Below are 23,780 nucleotides of genomic sequence, written 5' to 3'. Positions count from 1 at the left end.
GGAGTCCAGGAAGGTGAGTCTTGCGTAGAGCATCCAATGTTTTCTTACCCAGAATTGTCAGCAAAGTTCAACTTTAGCCACAAAAAAACCCAATGTTCCTCTCAGTCTCCCGATAAAAATGATACCTCACTTGTGTAGGTGGGCCAAGTGCTTGTGACAGGGAAGAGCCAAAACGTGACAAAAATGAGGGGGAACCAAAGCGGGTCCAAAAAGGGCAGCTGGGAAAAAAACGTTTTTAGGCTGACAAGTGGGGCAGAATTATTATCGGCAAAGATGCAACAATGCTGGGTGGTAGGCATCTTGTGGATTTCCTCAGATTCCGGAAAGTTCCATCACAAAAATGTGTGATTTCAAGCAAAGTTGGAGATTTGCAGGGCATTGTGGGTAAGAAAATGGTGCATGTGAAGCACTCCAACCTGGACTCACCCAGATGTTTAGTTTTCAGATGTGTCTAGGTCTCATAGATTTTTCTACATGGTAGCGTCCCAAAGTCCAAAAAGTGCAGCCCTCACCATTCCAAGTGGGACGATTTTGAGAGTTAGACAAGCTCTCATGGCCCAAATGTAAAACCAAAACCCAAAATAATCAAATGTCCTCTTGCCTGCTGCTGGGATAAGATGTTTTAGTTTGCAGTGGGAGAGCTGAAAGACTGTTACCCCCTTTAGTTGGGGTGGGGGCAGAGCCATGCCCATACTGGTTGATAGCCACCACCCTACCATTTTTTTTAAATTCCCTGGCATCTAGTAGGCTTTCAGCCTCCCCCCCCCGGGGAGTGGATCGGTGGTACTTGCCCCATATGCCCACCGGTGGGCAGAACAACTTTGTCCCCATTTATTGGGAGTGGGAATATGGCCATACACCCACCCTCTTTTTTTGAAAAAAAATTCTTCCCTGGTGTCAGATGAGCCTTACAAAAATAGGCCAATCTGCCCCCAAGGGGGACAGAAATGGCCTAAAATAAATTTGTCCCCCAGGGGAGCGACCCTTGCCTAAGTGGTCACTCCCAATGCGTAAAAAATAAAAGCAATAACTATTCATGGTGCTTAGTGGCTTCTGCCGTCCTCCCGCCCCCGCCCGGGAGCAGATCGGCCTAATTAATATTAATTAAGCCTTTCCTTTCTTTTTCATGCTTCCCTGACCTCCCCTGTCCCTGTACCGATGAGAAACTAATCTGTTTCTCCTCAGTCGCTGTGGAAGCTGAGCTTCCAGTGCGATAGGAGGCGATCTCTGATGAGGTCAGCGTGCGACGGTGCATTGACTTCATCAGACGTCACGGGGGCAAGAGCAGGGTGGAAGGGGAAGCGATTCCACTTACATCCCTGCCCTGGGGGGTGGGTGCGAGCACCCATGAGCCGGTTGCAGGACATAACGGTTACGTCCCTGACGCCTCAGCGCTGCAGCCAAGGACGTAACTGTGACATCCTTGGCGACCAAGGGGTTAATGGCCATTTGGTTACAATCTCAAAATTCCAAATAATTTGAAATGGGGACACTCGTGCAGCAGGTAAGGCAATCAGAGCAATACAGGGTTGTATTACACACACAAATAATTGAAGAAGGCAATCGGTCTAGTGGTACAATAAATCATGAACATATATGCACTTGTCCACCAATGCGTCCTCCAGTTTGCAATCTAGTTAATTTTAGATGAAGATCCTCAACAGTCAACAATAAATTGTACTGTATTGTGGCATTTGTATAGTGTTTATTATCTATATGTGGGGTGCTGAAGCACTTGACTACATGAGTAGCATGTGACACCATGTAGTGTGTGTGGTTCGAAGGAGTTTGTTTTTGTTTTGATCCTATTTGGGAAGTATTCCCATGTCATGTGTGATGACCACAGAGGTGCGGTTATTGTTTTATGGGATACAGCGCTTAGCAGTATATCAGATGATGAACTGTAAGGGACAAGTGTACAGTTTTTGGTTTCAGTATGTTGTTAGCTTTGAACAGCTCCGCAGGTCCATCCTGGGTAGTCCAATCTGAGATTGTGGGTGTAGTTGTATTCCAGAGCTGGCATGACTGGAGAAAAAAAGAGTGGAGAGATCTGTTGGGACTGACACACTTATTATCATCCCATATCCAACAGTCTACCAGAGATTACTATTATTCATTACTATATAATGCCACGGCAAATTATAGGTCAGCCCATTTTTGCTTACCCGCATAATAAAAGCAGTTTGCTGGTTGAGATGTTTGTAATTAGTGAGTTTTAAGTGGAGGACTGAGCTGGTGAGGGTGCAACTGTTTTCTGGGCTGTGTTGGAGAAATGAAGGCGTTGCAGTTATCTAAGAAATAGCAACGTTTTCAATTTATCTTCGGAAGTGTATATGCTCCTGGGTGCTTCTAATGCTGGCTGGTAATGAGTTCCAGAGTTTGGCAGCTTGTACTGAGTAAGCAGTGCCTCCTACAGACTTCTTATTTTAAGGTAATATAAGTGGCGCGAGCATGGAGCACAGTGTTCTTTTTCGTTTGTATTGCTTGAATTTAACTTATAGGTATAGTGGTCATTTTTCTTGGAAAGCTTTGCTGACAATGCAGAGTGCCTTGAACACTGCCCTTCTAGCTATAGGTAGCTAGTGGAGCAATTGCAGGACTGGAGTAATGCGTTCTTTTGGGTGAAGGCATAGAAGCCACCTTGCAGCAGCATTTTGGATGAGTTGTATTTTGTGTATAATGAATGTGGGGTGCCTAGGTATAGGCTATTGGCATAGTAAAGTTTGGAGATAATGAGCATGAGAACAATTTGCAGTTTATGTTGGTATGCAAGGTTTGGGAAGATGCAGCATAGTGTTTTCACTGTGTGCAGGGCACTCTTAGTGATGTTGTCACCGTGAGGTATCAAGGTTAGGTCTGAATTCATGGTTACTCCTAGGTTTCTACCTTGCCTTGATGTTGGAAGGGCTTCAAGTTTCTTCGGCCATACGGACTGTTAGCCATGCCATTGTCCTTATGTCATAATCTTTGTCTTTGCAGTACTGAGCTTTAGATGGCTATTCATCATCCATTTATTTATGGCAAACGGTCATCATGAAGTTTTGAACGGCAGAGGTCTTTGGGGTTATCCACTTTTGTAATGATTTGGGTGTCACCTGCATAGTTGTAACAAGTGAGGTTGCACAATTTAATCAGATTCGGTAAAGAGGTTAGATGCATGTTGAATAACAGAAAAGTTATGGTGGACGCCTGTGGAATGCCACTGTTGTATGTGAGGTGGTGATGTGAATGGGGACATCTTTGTGAGATAATGTGCAATCCACTTTAAAGCATTTTCAGTGTGAAGTCTGCACAGGAGTGTAGCGGTGGACAGTGTCAAATTAAGCTCATAAATCAAGAAGCAATAAGGCAGCTACTCTGTTTTGGTCCTCTGTGAGTGTTAGATCATCCCAGGTGGTTATAATGGCTGACTCATTTCCTTTGCCTGGTCAGAAACTGGACTGTTGGTCTGACAGCAAGCCATAATGCTCAGTAAGTTTAGGCAGTTGAGTAAACACTGCTTTCTCAAAAAATATCCCTAAGAATGGTCCATTTGATATGGAACAAATGGATTAGATGGGTAAAGGTTTTTCATTTTGAGGAGAGGTTTGAAGTAGGAGGGTTTTTGCTCAGGTGGGAATGAATCTATTTCCAGGGACTTGTTGATTAGGCATCTGGCTACCTCTCCTGCACAGACTGAGCAACGAACATCTTAAGAGTCTTGGCAGTGTTGGATCTGATGGTGAACCTAATGGTCTCTACATCTCTCAGCTATCCATCCACATTAAGGCCCTCTTAATGGCTATTCTCATCTTAGCCAGTAATAGTTTAAGGAGTGCTTTTTTATTCACATTTTGCTTTTGTTTTTGAAGGCAGCTATACCTAGTAAAGAAGCCTTTGGGACCACCAAGAGTGGTAGGCCCGTACTTGTCCAATAACCACTCACGACAAAGATAAGGAATTTATGAAGCAATTCCAAGTCATTTGTAGAAATGCAGATTTCCATATTTAGGGCATGAACTGCTCTTTTTCAGCCTCTAGTTTATGTAGCACAAGAAGAATCATGTATATGCAGATAGTATGAATTGGGTAGTACAGAACCCAGTGTTGCGTGACTATTTGTTAGTGAGTGTGGGGGCATTATCCCAGTCTCTGGAGGTGAACTCTATACCAGAGTTTGTAGCACAGGAATTTGTAATTTTTTTCTATTTTCAGTGACTAGATTTTAAAAGTTTTATTATATCTTTCACCAATGCTTCTAGGATATTTCTAATTTCTTACCTGAAACCAGTTCTTCAAAAAATAAAATGCCTTATATTTTACATTTCATGGACAAGAGTATTCATGAAAATGCTATATACATTTTGTACATAAGCTCAGTAAATCCAAACACTGACCAGGTTATCTTGGTGGCCCTTGGTTTTATTATCTGGATCCCTAATCCCACATTCTACTGTCCAACTGCTCTTTCTTGGGAGGGTGCTTATTAAGCAGCATACTATCTTGGAGAAAATTTGTGTGATTACTTGGTGCCTTGAGATTCTTTCCTGGAAATATTTAGCTTTCACCACTGGCTTGTTAAAGTTTTTGTAGCTTGCATTGATGTTAATATCTATATGATGTTTTTCCTTTAACCATTAATACTCCTCCAAAGTAATAGTATTCATGCACCACTTGTAGCTTCGGGAAACCATCAGACCATTACATTTTTTACTTTTGTACTTGATGTTTCATTCAAATAATTTTCTTCATAATATTCCACAAAAAATCTAGTGAACGCTGAAATTGGGTAGCATAATGTCCATCAACACCATATTATCAGCAGGCAAAAGCAGATGTACTATTCTTGGAGCCAGGAACACCAGAATATGTCTCACATGCCATAGTTTTCCTGGATACAGACAACTAGAATGTCTGAGTACAAAGTTAAGCAACCCAGCCCTGCATAGTAGGTCACTGCTCCAGCACTTCTACTCAAATTCCCTTCATTATTAGCTGCATTAGACATCTTTCAATTGTCTTCTACATTAAAATCGGTATTTAATTATCACTAATATTCTTGTTGAGACATCTAGGTGACGAATGGTGAAAAAGGGTGGATTTCGATAAAAAAATTACGGTAGGTTAGTCGGCCAGGTACTTATTGGGAGGGGAAAGCAGTTAGAAAAAGAGACCAAGTGGGGAGGGACGGTGTCAGACATGGGCTTAGGCCATTTGGGAAATCATCAAGGGAAGAAAAGTTGAAAAGTCACAGAAGATGGGCCAGGATAATAGACGGGGAACCTGCAAGAAGCTGAAAGGTGACCAAAGTAGAATGAGACTAGATAAAGGGTTCTTCAACACATAAAGAAATTAATCCAATGAACCACCACAAATGATGACATCACCCAGCCATGGAACACCTCAACTTCTGACTCCAAACAACCAGCAAAACCACCATGAGCCATACCCTTGCCTACTGACCTCCACGATCACAACCAGACTTTTGAAACTACCTCACCGACTTCATCGCCCCCCTCGCCACAGACTCCAACAACGACATTTTCCTCAGCGGCCTCAAGTTCCATCTTGACGACCACTATGACATCAACACTACTAGTCTAATCGACAGCATGAACAACATTAGACTCACCCAACTTGTCCACAACCCCACCCACACCACAGGCCACACACTAGATCCCATTTTCACCACCAGCAAGTGCATCAGGTACAGTCAAACCACAGAACTCACCTGGACTGACCACTCCATCGCTCACTTCAACATCGCCAGCTCACAGACCTCCGCCCCAAGTCTGCCCAATGCCCCTTACTGCAGGTGAAGCAAAGTCTCAAAGGACACATGGATCAACCCCTCAACACCACTCACCCCATCTCCTCCAACAACCTAGAACAGAACATTAGAAACTTCAACAATTGGATCACCAACTGCACCAACAGCATGACTTTTATCAGCAACAACACCCACACAAGGTCCACCAAGCAGGCTAGCAGGTAACACTGAAAGCCTCAGAACCACTAAACAACACTGGAAACAAGTGGAAAGAAGATGGCACACCACAGAGAACACAATTGAAAAGACTGCCTTCAGGACAGCCCTCAACCTCTACCACAGACAGTTGAGAGAATCAAAGAAAAAAACCTTAGTCTCACGGATCGAATCAAGCTTCAACCTAAGCTAAAAGAAAAATCTTCAACAGCGTCAAAGAAGTCTCCAACCCCTCAGCTGCAACAAAGAACATTACACCCTCACAGGAACTCCGTGCCAACCTTAGAAACTTCTTCCACATTAAGAGCGCCAACATCTACAGAAACTTCAAATCCCTGTCCAAGGCCACCTACTTCTTCAAGCAACACAATGACCCTGCTACCACCGCAGACATTGGACAAATCGAATGGAGCCAGCTTGCCCCACAGAACACTGCCTCCATCATGAACTTGGTCCACTCAGGGGTCTCAACTGACCCATGGCCTCACCCCATATTCAACCTAAGCAAAGCCAGAATCAACCATGTACTCACCACCTTGTTCAACACATGGGAAGGTTGCCACTGTCATCTTCCCCAAGGGCTGAAAACATACAGAAGAAGTCAACGCCCTCCTAAACAAAATATCGCTAGGCACCATCGCCAAAAGCCATGGACCCAACATTATAACCTATGCTGATGACTCACAACTCAGCCTCTCTGAACGCACCACCAAGACCAACTTCCACAACTGCATGACAGACGACATCAACTGGATGAAGGGCAACTGCTCCACACAGAGAAGACAGAGGTACTGATTTTCGGAACAAAAAGCTCTCATTGGGATGCATCCAGGCGGCCCTCAGAACTCTGACCTATTCCTAACCCCACTGACCATGCTAGGAACCTAGGCATCATTCTGGACAACAAGCTAATCATACATCAGGTCAACTCCATTGCCTCCTCCTGCTTTTTAATCCTCCGCATGCTTTGAAAGATTTTCAGACAACTACCCCAAAGCTCCAGATACACCATCACCCAGGCCCTCACCTCCAGCCGACTGGACTATGGTAATGCATGAATTGCACCTCCTCTGATGACTATAGACCAAGCAGAATTCTGCAGCCAGATTTGTCCTGGATCTCCCTAGAAGAGCCCACATCACCTCCTACCCCAGGGAACTCCACTGGCTCCTGGTAGAGAAAAGATGCCAGTTCAAGCTCCTCACCCATGCATACAAAGTCCTACATAACTGTGGGCCTGCCTACTTGAACCACTCACAGAACTTCCATCAGTCCATCAGACTCCCTTTCTCCTACCCTCATCCCCTTATCAGTCATAACAGATGCAGAGGTTGCTCCTTCCCCTACCTAGCAGCAAAAACATGGAATGAGCTTCTGTTTCATCTACGGACCTCCCCATCAATTTCAGAGTTCTAAAAGTCCCTGAGGACCTGACTATTCAGCTAATCAATTGGACCCTGCCAAAGCCTGGATACCCTCATGGAAAACAAGTAGGCAAATTATCAATATAAATATTATAAAAATAGACAATTTATCAGTAAAAATATTATAAAATTACCCAATACACATCACCATAAAATTTTACGACATAACTATAAATACAAATCTTTGTGCAGAAAAATAGTGGGGATTGTTATCTCACTATTAGTAGCAATAGTTACATATGTGCACTAGTAATATCCATTGGAAGTATAGATTTTATACTTTTTTGGGAAGACATTTGCCTATAGCATACCAAATTGCCTCTAAAAACATTGCCAATGCACATACCACCTTTACGTGTGGAATTGTTTTACAAATTCGAAGGGCCGTGTAACAATCTCTAATGACCAACGATTTGCATACAGGTTTTATCTAATAAGCCCTCTCTTTCTTATACGCCTGACAAAAAAATAAAACATGTGCAACACTCTCATTGGACAAAGATCAGTTAGATTTTCTGTTTGTTTCCATCTTGATGTGAAAGCCTGCAGGGGTAATGATCCAAGTCTAAATATAATATAAAGTGCACGTGCTAAGGGTGAGGTTATGTCTAAATAATGCTCTAACTCATAGTGGAACTTAGTTAAGAGAAAATCCTCTGTCAAACTGAAAGATGGAACTAATGCCATCTCATTTACTTGTCGACTCGACCAGTAAACGTCCTGGTTAGCATTCTTAAGGAGATGGGTAGGATCTGACCAATACAGGCCTAGACCAAGCTTATGGAAGAGAGTTTTTACATGTTTGCACCACGGAACTTTCTCTATATTGGGGTGGCTAATACTGCTCTAAGCCAGACTCTATACGGGTCTAAAGTATCTGTAGACCATAATCAGATCCAATATTGAAGTGGCCTAAGGGCAGTTGATTTTGCTATGGAATATAAATTTAAGTCCATTCGTATGGGCAAAGTGGGAGAGCTCGAAGGCACTTTTAATAAAGGTTTTATATACAAGTATTCTGCTTTCTCCAAATCTTGTAAGTTGCAATACCCCTATAACTCAGCACCGTAGGTGACTCCTCCTCTATACCACCTGCTTTTTGTTTCAAGGTCATAATGCACTTTAGCGGATGGGCTGGCCATTGGTGTGAATCCTCCATCCTAATTCCTAAATAATCAAAATCCATTACTCTCTCTAGGATTTTCCCATCCGGCATTATTGTTTTCCTCATCCTACATTTTAAGTCCCCGAACACCATATATTTGGTCTTAGATGCATTAATTTGGAGGCCATGATCCCTACAAAAACGCTAAAAATTCTCAAGAAGGCTAGTTAGACCTGTAGCGGTTTGCGAAAGCAATAGGGTGTCAGCTGCAAACAGAAGGCATGGTGTCTTGGCTCCATCCAGTTTCAGGGCATCGTTTTCACAATAGAGCAAATAGGGTATGCATGCATTCATAAAGAGTAAAAAAAGTGTGGGGGCTAGCACACAACCCTGTCTCACGCCTTTCTGTAAAGGGAATTCCTCTGTAAGTTCTCCATCTGTTCCCCATCTTATTCTGGCATAACTTCCAGTATATAGTTCTTAGATCAGTCTTAAGAGGGGTCCTGGACTCCCTCCCATCTTGCCCATAATATCCCATAGTTTGCATCGGGGAACCAGTTCGAAAGCAGACTTGAGGTCCACAAAAGCGACAAAAAGTCTCTCTGCCTCTAGAGGTCAACAGATTTCCATTTTATAGTTAAAAAACAAAAAATCTGATCTATTGTGCTTGTTTTCTGCCTAAATACTGCCTGCAGGTGACTTAAAGCGTCATTGTCCTTTATGCAATCCCCAAGCCTACCCAACACTTGGTAGGAAAAAACATTTTGTAAGTTAACTAAGAGGCTTATTGGTCTGTAATTACCTGGAATTGTCCTGTCCCCTTTCTTGTAGATTGGGACTATTACCACACCTCTCCTTGTTCGGGGAATTTGGGACCCCTCCAGGATGAAATTGGAAATGCTATTGATATAGGGGCACCAAAATGTGGGGTCAGATTTAAACACATCACAGGGAATTCCACCTAGACCTGGCACCTTTCCTGATTTTTTGTGCTAATATTGTTTTCTCTATTTCCCTTAAGGTAAATGGTATGAGCATGCCTTTATCCAATATGTCTATCTCTATGGGGGTCTCATTGCATACAGAAGGAATCATATCCTGTTTGTAAAGATCTATAAAATATTGCATCCAATTCTCAGCGGAGATATGGCAATCAGGTCTAGGGTTTTCGTTGCACTCTCTAGTAGCAATCAAGGGCCAAACTTGTTTCGAATTTCTATCATTGGCTGCTAGAAGCAATTCTTGCCAAGTCTCCTCCTCCCATTTGGACTTACGGATCTTTTTTGTATGAGCATACTCGCGTCGAGCTAAGGTTAGGTTCTCTCTATTGTTTGCTCTTACTGCCTCCAAGAGTCTACTCTTGGCCTGTCTGTACTCTTTATTAAACCATTTGGAATTGCTCCCCATACACCCTTTTTATCCCTTGCAAGCTCTAAATAATAGATCCCTCAAAGAGGAAAAGAACATTAGGTGATTGTCCATAGGCTGTGTAGGTGAACATATAGGCAGTGTGGCCATAGTAGAATACTTCAGGGTTAAGTCGTGCATTTCGGCCATTAGCCTACTGGATTTCGCTAAAGTCTCCCACTTGATTGAGCGTTTGTTATTTGCCACTGTAATAGGGAGCATACCTTCACGTTCCCGCAGCACGTTAGCTCTAGTCGAGAGCCACCTGTCACATTGTACTAAAATGGGTGAACGGTCACTGCTCATTGTTCCCCCACCTTAAGATCTCTAAATTCATGCCAAATCCTAACGTCGATCAGGACAAAATCGATAGGGCTGTTATATCTCCCTCTGAAGAAGGTCGGTTTAGCAGGCATATCAGAGGGAAACCGCCCATTTCCAGGGCGAAGGCCGTGTGTTAGCATGAAATCAATCACCAGGAGAGCCCTAGTGCTAGATTTAGTCTGGTTCCTTGTAGAGAAAAAAGGGGAAATTCCCCATGAGGAATCGTCTAATTGCGTTAATTCAGAAAAGAGGAAATTTGGCTCCAAGGACACATTCAAATCTCCAGCTACAAGAATGTAATGGGTAGGAAGAAATTCCGAAACCAATACGCTCCCCATACTCATAGTAGTGGTGATTTTGTTCGGTGGACCTGGTCTATTATATACGTTGACATATAAAAGCTTGGGGCCCTGGTTTAGCTTAACTGAAACCGCCAATATGTCACATGAATCAACATGTATTTCCCTTGTTTCCCCTGCAAGGAGTATGTTTATCCATGTAATAGGCTCCCCACTGCCCGTCCAGCCACAGATGGTCTTGTCCTCTTGCAATATGAAATAAAACCCGGCCTATAAATGTTCGAATTAGACCAGGTCTCCTGGAAAAAACAAACGTTAAAAGTGTCAATGAACTGCCCCAACCCAGGATCAATGATCTTGCTACGGATGCCAGCCACATTCCCTGAGATCAAATCAGAATCAAATGAGCCTGGCCCCACAGGATTACCCATTGAACAATCAAAAGTACATGTAATGTTTGGCTGCTCGTTGGTAACTGCCACATATATGGGCTCTGCCTGATCTATGCTTCTGGACAATATCGGGTCCAATGATGGTTGGAAACCTGACTCTGGTAGTAGATGAGTAGACAATGGGGCAAAAGGTAGGGATAGTCAGTCAATGTCCAAGAGATTGTAGTGTTGCGATGAAACATGGGTCACAGGGAGGATCTTACTCCTAGTGCCATACTCCTTCACATGTACAATCGGGGACGGGCAAGTGCTGACAAGCCCTGTTCTATTAAGACCCCCTTGCGGTTCTCTATAGCTTGTGTCAAGCAAATTGGGGCCTTTTCCAGAGGTTGAGGATTGCTCCCTCTCAAATTCCGTGGCAGATGAGTAACCCATGGAGTCCTGAGCAATATCAAAAGCAGTGGGACCCACCAAAGCGCCTGCACAACACGCCTGTTCGAACCATTTGTAAGAGGATTTCATAGCTCCAAAGATAGCAGCCCTTCCACTAGTTTAGGACACGTAAATGTTATTTCTATTGTATCCCAACACCCTGGGGTTTCTATGTGACGCATAACAGAAATAATATCAGAATGTATTCTAGAGCCACACTGCCTAACGTGTCTAATCCAATGGATGACTTTGTTCTTTTAAGACGAGCTGCTTTCACATGTGGTGGACAATACTGGCAGTACATTACACATGAAGATTTGTTGGGCCTTGCCATATATCTTAGTAGGTGGCGATACAGAAGACTGTTCGCGAGATTTACTCGCTCGAGGACCAAGCACTGTATTGAATCCCTTCTGCACGCTCGGTCCGGATTTCTTGTTACAGCAACCCGGCTTTGAAGATGATCGGTCATTATGGGCCTCTGAGTTTCAAGGGAGGACGGCATGAGGGCTGGGCAATCACTTTGAGTGCCATGATTTCTTGTACCCCTTCCTGGTTGTCGTAAAAGATTGAGCACCTCCTCCATCATCTGTCTAAGTTCGCTAATTTCTTCTCCTAAGTTTAAAATAGCATTGCCCATGTCTTCACGAAAAGGCGAGTGGAAAGCTGTTTGCACACCTTGATCCAACTTGTAAGAGGCGATTTGCACAAGGGATCTCATAAATGGTTGAGCAACACGGGGGCAGGCCCCCAAAGCTCCTACGCAAGGGGCTGGTTGTCCCGCTTTCAGTAATAAAATTATCACACACCCCTGGGATAGGCTCCACAGTTGCTGTTGTCATTTTACTACCCAGGTCTCCTTTGTTCTTTGGCTTGGATTTGAAAAAGGAAGAAAGTGCGCCACTTTTCCTCCTCACGTGGACATACTGTTCTTTCCCCTTCAAAATAGTCTCGACTTCTTCAAATCAATGTATCGATCTGATTGGTGAGACAGTTTTGGACGTTGCGGGGAGTAGTGTGAGTTTTAGGAACTTTGGACAAGGCTGCACCCGTTACAGGGCTCCCTTTAGCCTTACGCTTGCCCATGCCCAGTTAAATAACAAACGTCAAGGAGGTATTAATAAGCTGATGCACTCTAGAGATTGATATCCTATTTTTACCTTGTATCAGAACGGGGGGTGGCACGGCCTCCTTCGGTCTCTGACGGGCGCGGACTGGCCCGCCCGCGCGCGTCCCGTGATGTGGGGTTGCTCAATGCGCTAAGTAGCGCTGGCGGTCCTGGCTCTGTCCCCTCGTGGTAGTTGAATCCTGGGGCAGGAAGTCCCCGGGCGAAGTGATAGGCTCCTGCGATGCGGGGCTGCCAATTGAGCTATGAAGCGCTGGCCGCATTGGCTCCGACCCCTCACAGCAGTTGAATCCTGGGGCAGGAAGTCCCCTGGTGAATCGACAGTCTCAGACGGTGTAGTCAAGCAGAGGTGAGGGCTGTGGTTCGCCAATATGTTGAAGGAAAATCTGGCAGTCCAGCAGCGATCGCTCCCTGCTGTTCCTCTCTGATCTGCACTCAGGAACACCGCAGCGTATCTTCTCCTTTTTTCTTGGGGGTGCTGGCGACGGTCCTCCATAAGCCCCGCAGCGTATCTTCTCTTTTGCCTCGAGGGTACTGGCGGTAGTCCTCAACGAGCCCCTTTGTTGGAAAACAGGAAAACGAAATCCCTAATCTGAGAGTTGCCGGCATCAAAAAATAATGAAAACAGACTGACGGTGACTGAAAACAATCGGGGAATTCAGATTTTGCAACACACGATGACACACACAACAGACCTCTGTCTCCGCCGTGAATAACCCGCAACAAGACCCAAACATTGGGACATATGGACTAACATTGCAGAATAAGTACAGTCATTTTCCACGCCTTTCCTTCTTGGTACGAAGTGTAAATGACTCTGCATTCAGAGAGCCTATTTTGGGCAGCCAAGCCCACCGAGTTGAAGTTAAGGGTGTGAAGAGTTACAAATTGGCAGGTCTTCTGCTGTAAACTGCTGATTACAGCATGTTGCCAGTGGTATTTCTGTAATGGAAAGTGTCAGTAGGAAGGGACCAAGTCGACAGTCATTGAGAAAGTTAGCTTAGGACTTTGCAACTACCCTTAAAATAGGAGGAGCAGTTCAATTTGTTCCTCACAAGTTTGTACTAGACCCAAAGACCAGAGATTGTGGATGAGCAAGGCACACAAAGGCTCCTTTCTTCTCGGGCAAATGTGAACTGAAGTGTTCAGCAGACTCAATAAACAGCATTAGATGACAAATTAAAAGCATCTTACAAAAAATGAGAGAAATGTAATGGCAGTGAGGGGGCAGAGGGCAAAGGGACCAAGTAGAGGAGACCAAATGGAAGGTAATTATCGGAGACATAAATGAATCCTGTTTTTCGCAAATTCCGCAAGTCAAAGAAGAGTTTGCTTCTGCCCTGCCGCTTGTTAAAGCACTTTGGGACTCCGTCCTCCCTTCACCATTACCACAAAAAACCTGGGTTGCGGCTCTCACGATGATCAAGTCAATATCCCGCAATCCCAGATTGCGTTACACCCAATTCAATTATATTCACCACTCATACCTATCCCTGGCCCGCATCCAAAGAATATACCCGAACACAAACCCGGTATGCCCCAGATGCGCTACTCCGGCAGCAGACTTTTCCACATGGTCTGGAGCTGCCACTCAATAAACTCGGCCTGGCACTACATTACGGACACCACAGCAGACATTTCGTCCCACACTCTGTTACCCACCCCAGACTCTTGCTTACTTGGCATACGACACCGAGCCAAAAGCGATAAACATCTACACAGATTTATCGATCTAGCATTTGTTGTCTTCAAGCGCCTAATAGCTACGCACTGGAAGGCCCCACACGTTCCCTCCCTTTCTGCGTGGCTCTGCGACTTACATAGTCGCTCACAAGCCGAAGCTATGACACTACGCTTATTACAACATAAAGGCCTACTACAAGATGGTGCCGAAGTCTGGGATACTTTTGTGGCAGCAATAGAAGCTAGGGATGACACATACGCCCCCTAAACTAGCAACTGTATATGTATTATCTCTTTGCTCAATATCTATATCACGCTACTCCCAGTTGCCCCCCATCACTCACTCTCTGTACTAACTTCCTCACTTCTCTCCTCAATGCAACAACGTAACGTTTCAGGGTGCTTCTCCTACGGTTATGCTCTTATGTAACCTACGCCTAGCCTTGCTCACTATTCGATTGGCTCCGTGCCCCTTTCTGCCCCACAATTCATACCTCAACTATGGCCTCACGGCTCCCATACACAGCAGTTGTATCTTTCTCTTTCCCCCCCACCCTCCAATTGGTGTAGCCAGCACCATGTGTGATATCAGCATTCATTATTCAGTATTCAGTTGTGACTTTAACCCTTTTGTTGCACAGTTTCAAGTTGTATTTCAGCACTTCATTGGGCAGTCGCGCTGTACAAGCTTATAAATGTGTGTAAACAGATCGCAAAATTATTAATAGGAAAATGTACTGTTGTGTGTGCATAATGATTAATAAACAGATTTAAAAAAAAAAAAAAAAAAAAGGAAGAGTTTGCTTGAACATAATGACATTTACCAAAAATGGAAAAAGAACAGATGATAGACAGAATACTGAACAATGTCAAACATTCACCCCAGATCTGTGATTGGTGTGCATGTTTGACATTGTTCAGCATACTGTCCATCATCTGTTCTTTTTACATTTGTAGCGGGAAGGATATCCCAAGACTTTGATTCTGTGCTCGCTATCCCACTAGATTCAAGCTAACCTGGCTGATGAGGGGGGGTCACCCCGAAACCAGTCCAATGATGCTTGTTTTCCAGTCCAGGCAGGACCTGTCCTGGCAGTTTCGGGCTAGACTGTTCCCATGGAGAGCAGAATCAAAACTGATTTACAGCTGGAATGACGAGGTGAGCAAAAAAATAATGGATTTAGGCCCAGATCTGAGACTAAAGCTAAATGTGAAATCTAAAATAGAGACTAAACGCATGCCCTAACGCACCTTACAACAAACTAGACTCTAAACCGTGATACTCTCATTTTCATAGGAATATTTAGTAGTGTTAAGGCACTCTTAAACCACAGGTCCTAATTAAGAGCATGACACTTTTGCATCACTATATGCACCTCATCCTGCTCATCATAGTGGTCATCATCTATATCCATTAAAGGCTACATGGAGGAGAAGGACCGGGGTTGACAACCTCATCCCTAGAGAATCCATAAGAAGTATAGCCAAGAGCATGACTCAGTGGAGGTACTGGTTCATGTACAGTGAGACTGGTCAGTGGCAGTATCCTTACCACAAAGACTTTTTTTAATTTACCCTTCACGGACGACCTCATGAGGTCATTAAAAAGCATCAGCAAGTGCAGGGTAGAGTGAAGTGCCCACAAAGAAAAAATAGTGCGTTCACCATCATAGTTATTGGCTTTCGCTTCAAACGTCTTTGTCTATGTGAGGGAATCTAGAAGTGGTTGCAATAAAGAGCTCCTGACTATCAAAAGGCACATTTGGTTTGCTGTTTTCCCCTTTTTCACATAACTAAGTTAAGGTTTGCTACTTTGAAAGAAAACTGCGAAAAATATTTCAATCTGATTTCTTTAAAAGAACTGGCACTGAAAGTAATTGGGTAGATGAAAACAACAACCCTCACAAAGAAAATGGCATCGCCACTTGAATAGAAATATGGAGCTCCACTGCACCAGAGTGCAGCACAGGAACTACTACAGTGGTATGGAGTTCATATCACCAGATGACCACAACATAATATTTAGGGTCTTGGACAACAGGTTTTCATGTTTATTTTGTCCCCTGAACAAGTAGGCTACTGAAGCACAAATCCATTAGCTGACAGTTTTCAGTACTAGAGTATGGAGCAGTGGACGAGGATAGCCTGCCACTAAGGCAATGTTTGTATCCTTATGTATAACTTGTTCAACATTGATATTTGATCATTTAATGCAAGTCTTACTGTAAGGACGAGTGCTTTAAAGAAATACAGTGAGCTCAATGTACATCACTAACAGTGGTTCCAATTTTAAAAAGTGTACGTTTACAAATGTAACAATTTGGGACGATTGATTATGCTCCTAGAATGCTTGGTGACTACATGCATATACAACATAACCATGAAAGCAATATTAGTGATTGTTTGCTTTCAAAATAAAATGTATACAAACAAATGTGCAACTTGGAACGAAAACGTTTAGTAAGTGGTTATGCAACTTTCAATACAATTTTGATTTGGCATAATTTAATAAAACGTGTTTGGTGTTTACTGATATTTGGACAAATAATTATTTTTGGAGCATTCACAGAGCTCCTGATCACTCATACAGGGGCCCTAGCGCTAACAAACACTCTATCTGACATTCTGTTAAAAAATAAAAATCAGGTCCTAAGTTGCTTCTTGGACTTAAGCAAATTGGTTTCACATCTTAGTTAGAGAAGTAACGTATTTCAGACCTTGGCTACCTGGAGCCCTATTACGTGTAGGCCTCACTTTCCCTGTTTACACCCCGGCACACCGTAAAACAGACGTGCCATGCACAAAAGGGAAAGTACGCCCTATTAGGCTGAACGCGCTGCCCTCAGGGTAGCTGAAAACTCATACACCCCTAGGGGCAGCACATTCAAGTGAAATACGGAGCATCTGCTTCAAAGCGTTCAAAGAAGGTGCGAGAGATACCCTTGAAGGTGGGTGCAGTGAGTGACTGCACCCACCGGCAAGTGGATGATGCCAGTGGGCTGCCATCGGTAGTAGCACTGACAGTGCGCCATCTTTTTGTGGATTACTGTCAGTATGCCTCCTGACAGCTTCTTTACCTCTGCGCCCGCGTCCACAATAGAGCACAGTCGCACAGGTACAGAGATTCCTTCATTTGCATGGGGCTACTCCCTCATGCAAATCAGGGGATGTGCTCTTGAGATAGCACCACAACACGTGTACCAGTGCTATCTGTATTACAGAAGGAACCGCACAAAAGTCTGCAGCTCCTTCTGTAATACCAAAGTGCCCCAGGGACGCACAAAGCAGGCGCAAAGACCCATTGGGCCCCGAGAGCACTTCTATAATACGCACCCTGATAGGCAAAAACGTCCAACCCTGGTTAGATATTTTAATCTTGGGGATCTGAAGAAGAAAAGCTGAAGAATGTTAATATTGTTGGAGGGGGAACCAAGAAAACAGCTGTTGAATAAAAAAAAAAAGGCCTGACTCATGCAGTGCTGTGATAACAAATACAAAAACAAGGCATTGCTATAATCGAGTCAGGATACCACCAGAAATTAGTAATATGCTATTTTAGAAACACTTTCTTTAAGATTTAAAGTAATGAAAACATGTAGAAGAAACATTCTTAATTTGAGGCGAGAAAGAAAAAGTCTTGTGAAACATGACTCCTGGATATTTCCCAGCCCGTACTGGGGTAGGGCTTTCTCCAAGAGCATCAGGCCACCAGTGAGAGATCCAACAGTCAGAATTTAGTTTTAGGGCATTCAGTTGACAACAGTCTTGAGGCGTTAAGGAAGCTGGTATAAACAGCATCAGCTATACTGTCCAGTCTCTGGTTTTGCGTATCGACCATGGAACACATACATGAGAGCTGACATTCCCTAATCAAATCAGCCAAAGAGGCTAAATAAATATTAAACAATGTGGAGCTTAAAGATGACCCTTTGGAAGCCATCACAATAAAGGCCATGGCAAAATTGTAAATGGAGCCAAAACAATGCCAGACTACAGCTTTTAAAAAATAAACAAATATTAAGACATATTAGGTCTAGTACTTCAATTTGTTTTCTGTAGTTTAGTTGGAGGTGAGCTCCCACTTCCAAAAATTCGAAATGCTGAGCACAATGCTTCAATGGTGATTTATTCACAAAATCACTATAAGTTAGTTCCAAGGCTTTTTATTTCAATTACATAAATGGACTTCTTAAAGTTGAAAGAAAAAAGAAAAAATAAATAAATCCCAGAATTGACAGCTTTGTCGTCCAAGCAGAGTTGGTCAAGAATGGAAAAAGGATGAGGAACAATGTTCGATGAAAAAAACAGCCAACACGTGTTTCACCCCATAAGCGAGTTAGCGGGGGCTTTCTCAAGGCTAATTCAAAACATAGTAACAGACTTCAGACATCAATGGTCTCAATTGTCGGTGCAAATCTGGAAGCGCGGTAGGCGCAAGAGGAAAACGGCGGAAAATCGCCGACAGGTCCCGCGTTCAAACGCTATGGGGTGAAGCATTGTGCTCAGCATTTCGAATTTTTGGAAGTGGGAGCTCACCTCCAACTAAACTCAGTACCTAAACACTTGGGAGGTTTAGGGTCCAGGCCTCCGGTTGGGGCTCTCACAATAACTCTAATCAATTTGGCAATTCAAGGAAGTCAACTGGCTGGACCTTGTTTTCTGTAGTGTTGGCAGGGAATTACGAAAAGTACTTGCCACAGTTAACTAGGATGTCTTAAGAGTTGTACTTGGGTAATCATGCATCATATTTGCAGAAGTCTTTAAAAAAAATTCAAATTTTAATATGTTTCTAAAACAAAATTCTTGTTTTACTTATTTGTCAGCATATATATATAAATAACAGACTGAAATGAAATATTTTACTGTTCTATGCATTCATGCAAGACAGACCCCAATAGGCAACCTGCTGTCTGCCCTGATATTAAGTCACCCAAACTCTCTTCAAAATACGAACAGCATCTCTGGGTAACTTACCAATGGACACACAGGTCAACACATCTGCATGAGTAGGTGTCTGTGAGCATCTGAAAAGAATGTTTGCTCCCACACTGAAAGGGTTGTATTTGCTCCTTTAAAATGTTTCAGCCAATCCTGTTGCTGAATTCTAGCCTACTGAGACTATTTTGACTAAATTTATACCACTGGTTATTGTGCATCAAAAATTATTTTCTAGAAATATTTCATCTGGGGTTTACGCACTTGCTTTCTATTTTGATTGATTCGATTTGGTCCCAAGCAGTAATTCTATTGATAATGATACCTTTGTGAGCTAATGTTATTTATACTCTGTAACTGAAGTGAATTATTTTACAAGAGAAAGGGTAATGGAGCGAATGACTGTGTAGGTGGAATGTACATATGTATACATTCAAAAATGGAAGATCAGAAGGAAAATCGGGGACACAAAAGGAATTCACAAACAGACAAAAACATTTAGTCTCAAACTAAAATGAATCTTGGTCCCTATCGGTGTAAAAGCAGATCTTACCATGATTCCTGTACAGTATGCTTATTTATTCTAAGCATTACTGTCATGTGTCTAACTTCTGCATTTCTAATATTTAACTTTCCATCATATAAAAATGCAACACTATTGCTGTTAGTTTTTATATTCATCAAAGATGTGCGTCAGTACTTAGACAAAGTAACAATAATAAGAGAGACAGACTATTTCGACAGAGAAGACACAAGCATCTCTTACCTTTAGTTGAAAAGGCTTCAGCAAACATCCTCAGCCTATACGGTGGTATAGCTACCAACGGTAACTCATCCAGTCCAACTCTAGTATAGATATTAATAGCTTCTCTGTAATTTCCTTCCACATAGTTCAACTTAGCCATTGTTAAGCTGGCCTCCAGCATGAAATCTGTCTACAAAGGGTAAAGTGGCAAGTTAGCAAGAACAATGGTCTGTAAAGAGGGATTCTTTGAGGTCCCCCAGATCAACAAACACATCTCTTCCATTATATAACTGTGAACAGGTTTGTGAATTGAAAATGACCCACACTCAATTTTGAGCATACCTTTAAGTTTCCTCTGTCCAGGGCAGCAGTGAGGTGCTTTCTGACCTCTGTAAGCCGTGGATTAACACTACATGGACTTGTTTCCTGTTTCAAAGGGTGCTCTTTCAGAAACATTTCCAACTTGCACTCTGCCAAGAGAAGTTCAGCCATGTCATCTGTGAAGTACAGGAAAGAAGATTTTGAATGCCATGATTTATATAAAGGCCAACTAAGCTCAATTTAAACAAACATTGGCAAGACCAACTGGTCTCGTCTTTAAAAAACAAGTGTTGCGCTACTGTCAGGGGAGAGGTGAAGAGAGAAATATAAATGCAGACTATGACGAGACACTTCAAAAAATATTATTAACAATATATATAAGAATGAATAGCAGTTAGGATGGTGTGTGGAGTAGTTGATCTCGTATCCCAAACAGCCACCTCTCTGCACCCAATGATAACTCCCACTGGGGAATATAGCTTTCCAGTAGCAGGGTGGCCAAACTGATTAAAAAATATAATGATAACCTTTTTCTTGTGTAGGATTAGTTTAGCAATGACACCCACACAACTAAATTCTTAACAAATTGCAGATATTTCTATTGACTATGAAGGCCTATTCCTGCAATAGCAAATCAAAAATTAAATACTTCTTCCCTTAGCATTCCTTCACATAGCCTCTCATTCCCCGGAGTTCAGAAAAACTGCACGGAAAAAAGCCAGTGGTAAATAACTACAGCATGACAGTATTACCTTGGGATATTTTTGCAATCGATTCTCAGTATTTCAGGTTGGAATTGGAAATAATATACAGTTTCAATATTATTGACTAGTAGATCTACATGCAATTCCACTTACTAGCCTGTTTTCATACACAATTTCCGCCCGTGTTTTTCTGCGCATGGTAAAACTCAAGTACTAACAGAAATTCCCACTCATAGCGGGATCATGCGCAAACACAATATGCACTTACGAAGCACTCTGAGCTCCAGCAGGTAAGCATTCAGAGCCTCGGTAGAGGGTTTGCATCATGGCAGCTAAAGCACATTTGTGCCCTTGGAAACTACACAGTGGCAATAAGCTGTAATGAGAGATGTTTGGATATTGAAAAGTTTTAAAATTTTAAATTCTGTGCTTAAAAATTAAATGGTTGTAAACAATTCCAAACTTTACGCTCAAGACTTGTAATATATGTAATCTCTGGAAAGGTAATAAACTATACAGTGGCCCTAACCAGAAAGCTTTTAGCCCATTAAACTTGCTCCACGTGGGAATGGGGGTGTGGGGGCAGGCGTTAGGGCTTTGAGCTCAGAAACTCTGGCATGTAAGTACCAAGTCTAAATCGTGGTTATTTTCTTGTGGTGGCTGGGTATGGGCTCTGTGTATCCGCCTTAAATTTTTTTATGATTTTATGAAGCCAGACAGCCTCCAGTTTCCTTAATGCATAAAACGAACCATCCTAAATTCGACTCTCCAGCTAAAACTTGAGTCGTTTGTAGGCAGGTTTGTCAAGGAACAAACCAACCAGTAACCTTTCTGCTTTGTGGACAGTAAGTAAGCACACGTTCTGTTATGAATTACAAGTGAGTTTTCTCAAACACTTTGGAATACTATTGCAGATTTGTTTTGTTCCAACTCAAACATGCATTTTAAATTGACTCTTCCTTAAAGGAAAACCAGGCAAGGCAGGAGACTGATTCCGCACAAAATACTTTTAGCTTAAAGCAGCATAATAATAAAAAAAACATAAGTTCAGGTTGATTCTGAAGTTCTTCGTCCTTACTTTATCTTCTTTGCAACTACTAGGGACCCTTTGCTAAGTGTAGAAGTCTAAAACGAAAACTTTTCTGTTGATGTAACTGCTTTTTGTAGAAATACATTAAAATGTTTCCTTCCAATGCGAAAATCAACCCTCGGATTGGCTTAATGTTACTGATGTCGGGGAACGAAAAAGTGACAAAAATTACACAAGACATGTCACTTGCTGGTACCCGCTGGAAAAAAAAATCTGCTAGTAGCAATCTTGTTTCCCTCACATTTGACCATAAAAATGAGGATGCTAAACTCAAAAAGGGGGAATATATAGATGGTCTGTTTTCACTAACACAAATATGCTATGTTTTCAGAAATGGTGAACATGGTGTAGTATATTCGCTTCTTGGTGAAAAAGGCCATCTTTCTTTAAAAACATCCTCCTGTAGTTTAAGAATGTCAAGACGGAGACAACAAAGCCAACAAGGAAACCAAGAGATAAGATGTTTCACCATGCAGTGTTTCCATTGCAGATCACATAGCACGGCTACCCCCAGCCCTTCAACGAGGTCAGTACCCCTTGAAAATCACAACAATAAAATGCATGAGACATAATAAATGACAATGACACTTTGTGGATAAAGTATGTCACAAGTTTATTGATTACAATGGTTAGGTTAGTTGACAATCGATCCAGGTGTTGAAGGCAAGTTCCTTGAAGAGATTCTTTACAGCTCATTCATTTATTGTGGGCTGCCACCCTACTCTTTACTTTTGTGTTATTCTCCTGACAAGTCAGGATCACCAAAGAGGTATGGACCTGCAAGATTACCCCTTATAAGACCCATTGCCCTTACGCCTGCTCTCCTGATGCCCAGGGCTATAAGACAGAGGGGTGACCTGCCCTCTCCACCCATGGTGGTTCCGTGTGCTCGGCCACCATCCTAATTGGGGAGCAACAGTAGGATGTTGTCCCCTCTATGTCACCCTGCGTGCGAGATGGCCAACTGCATTTTTTTTTTGCTCCCTCCTAATGACTGCTTAAATTAGACAGCAATGGCTGCTGGGCAGTGTTCTGAAAAAAAAAATCACCCTCAACTACACTGTCCTGGGTGTGGAAGACTGTGTAAAAGAGCAGTAGGGTTATATATTCCTAATCCTTAATGAAAGAGTGAGGGAAATGTACAACTCCCACCACCCTGGTCGTACAGAATTGGTGGGACAAAATGTGCCATCCCATTTTCCTCCCCAAAGACTTGTGCAGAAAGGAACATGCAGTAGTCCAGGAGAGGAACATTAGCAAATCCATCCTAGATACTACCTGCTTGTTAGGGTAATATGGGTCACTCCTGGCGGTACCTGCCCCCTGGAGAGGTATATAACACCCCATTTCCAAACCACTGTCCGAGGACAAGACAGACAACCCAACACTTCCTTCACATCCATCACCCAAATGCACCTGATACTAGTGCATCATAGTAGTCATAGGACACCAAGACAGCTGTCCCAGTCTCCGGACAGCAAAACATCTAGCGAGAGGAAACTAGAACAGCTGTCTGCTGCACCGAACAAACGTAGCACAAAGCAGACATCTTCAGCCCCATTCCTTAGCACTCATTAATTTCTAGAAGGTGCATGGAGCAGCTGACAGTGGCCCTGCTGCCCTGTTACTATTAAGAAATATTATAAATGCTACTATTCATATTGTTATTTACAGCAGACAAATGTGTCTGTTATGCCTTTCATTAATGAGAGATAGTCTGATAAATATGCAACTATAGTAGATGCAAGAGACTCACTGTTATAACTTTTGCAAAACAAGGCAGGAAAAGGGCTCCCAGAGTTGACAGCAGCCCCTTTTTAAGGCTGAA

At 42.8% G+C, this 23,780-nt stretch overlaps 1 protein-coding gene across 1 annotated transcript in view; it reads right to left on the bottom strand.

Moving 5' to 3' along the window:
• The window catches only part of TTC7B (tetratricopeptide repeat domain 7B), a 1,338,716-nt gene that overhangs the window by 1,238,976 nt on the left and 75,960 nt on the right, over window positions 1-23,780 (bottom strand). The window contains exons 2-3 of the mRNA XM_069208186.1: window positions 20,180-20,334; window positions 19,859-20,027 (exon numbers count right to left, since the gene is read on the bottom strand). Of these exons, the coding sequence (XP_069064287.1) occupies window positions 19,859-20,027; window positions 20,180-20,334 (324 nt within the window). The remainder of the gene's footprint in view (window positions 1-19,858; window positions 20,028-20,179; window positions 20,335-23,780) is intronic.

This window comes from Pleurodeles waltl, chromosome 9 (genome assembly GCF_031143425.1).
Source record: "Pleurodeles waltl isolate 20211129_DDA chromosome 9, aPleWal1.hap1.20221129, whole genome shotgun sequence".
Taxonomy (NCBI): Eukaryota; Metazoa; Chordata; class Amphibia; order Caudata; family Salamandridae; genus Pleurodeles; species Pleurodeles waltl.
The sequence above is the reverse complement of the archived record's forward strand: the minus strand, read 5'-3'. Positions and strand labels throughout refer to the sequence as shown.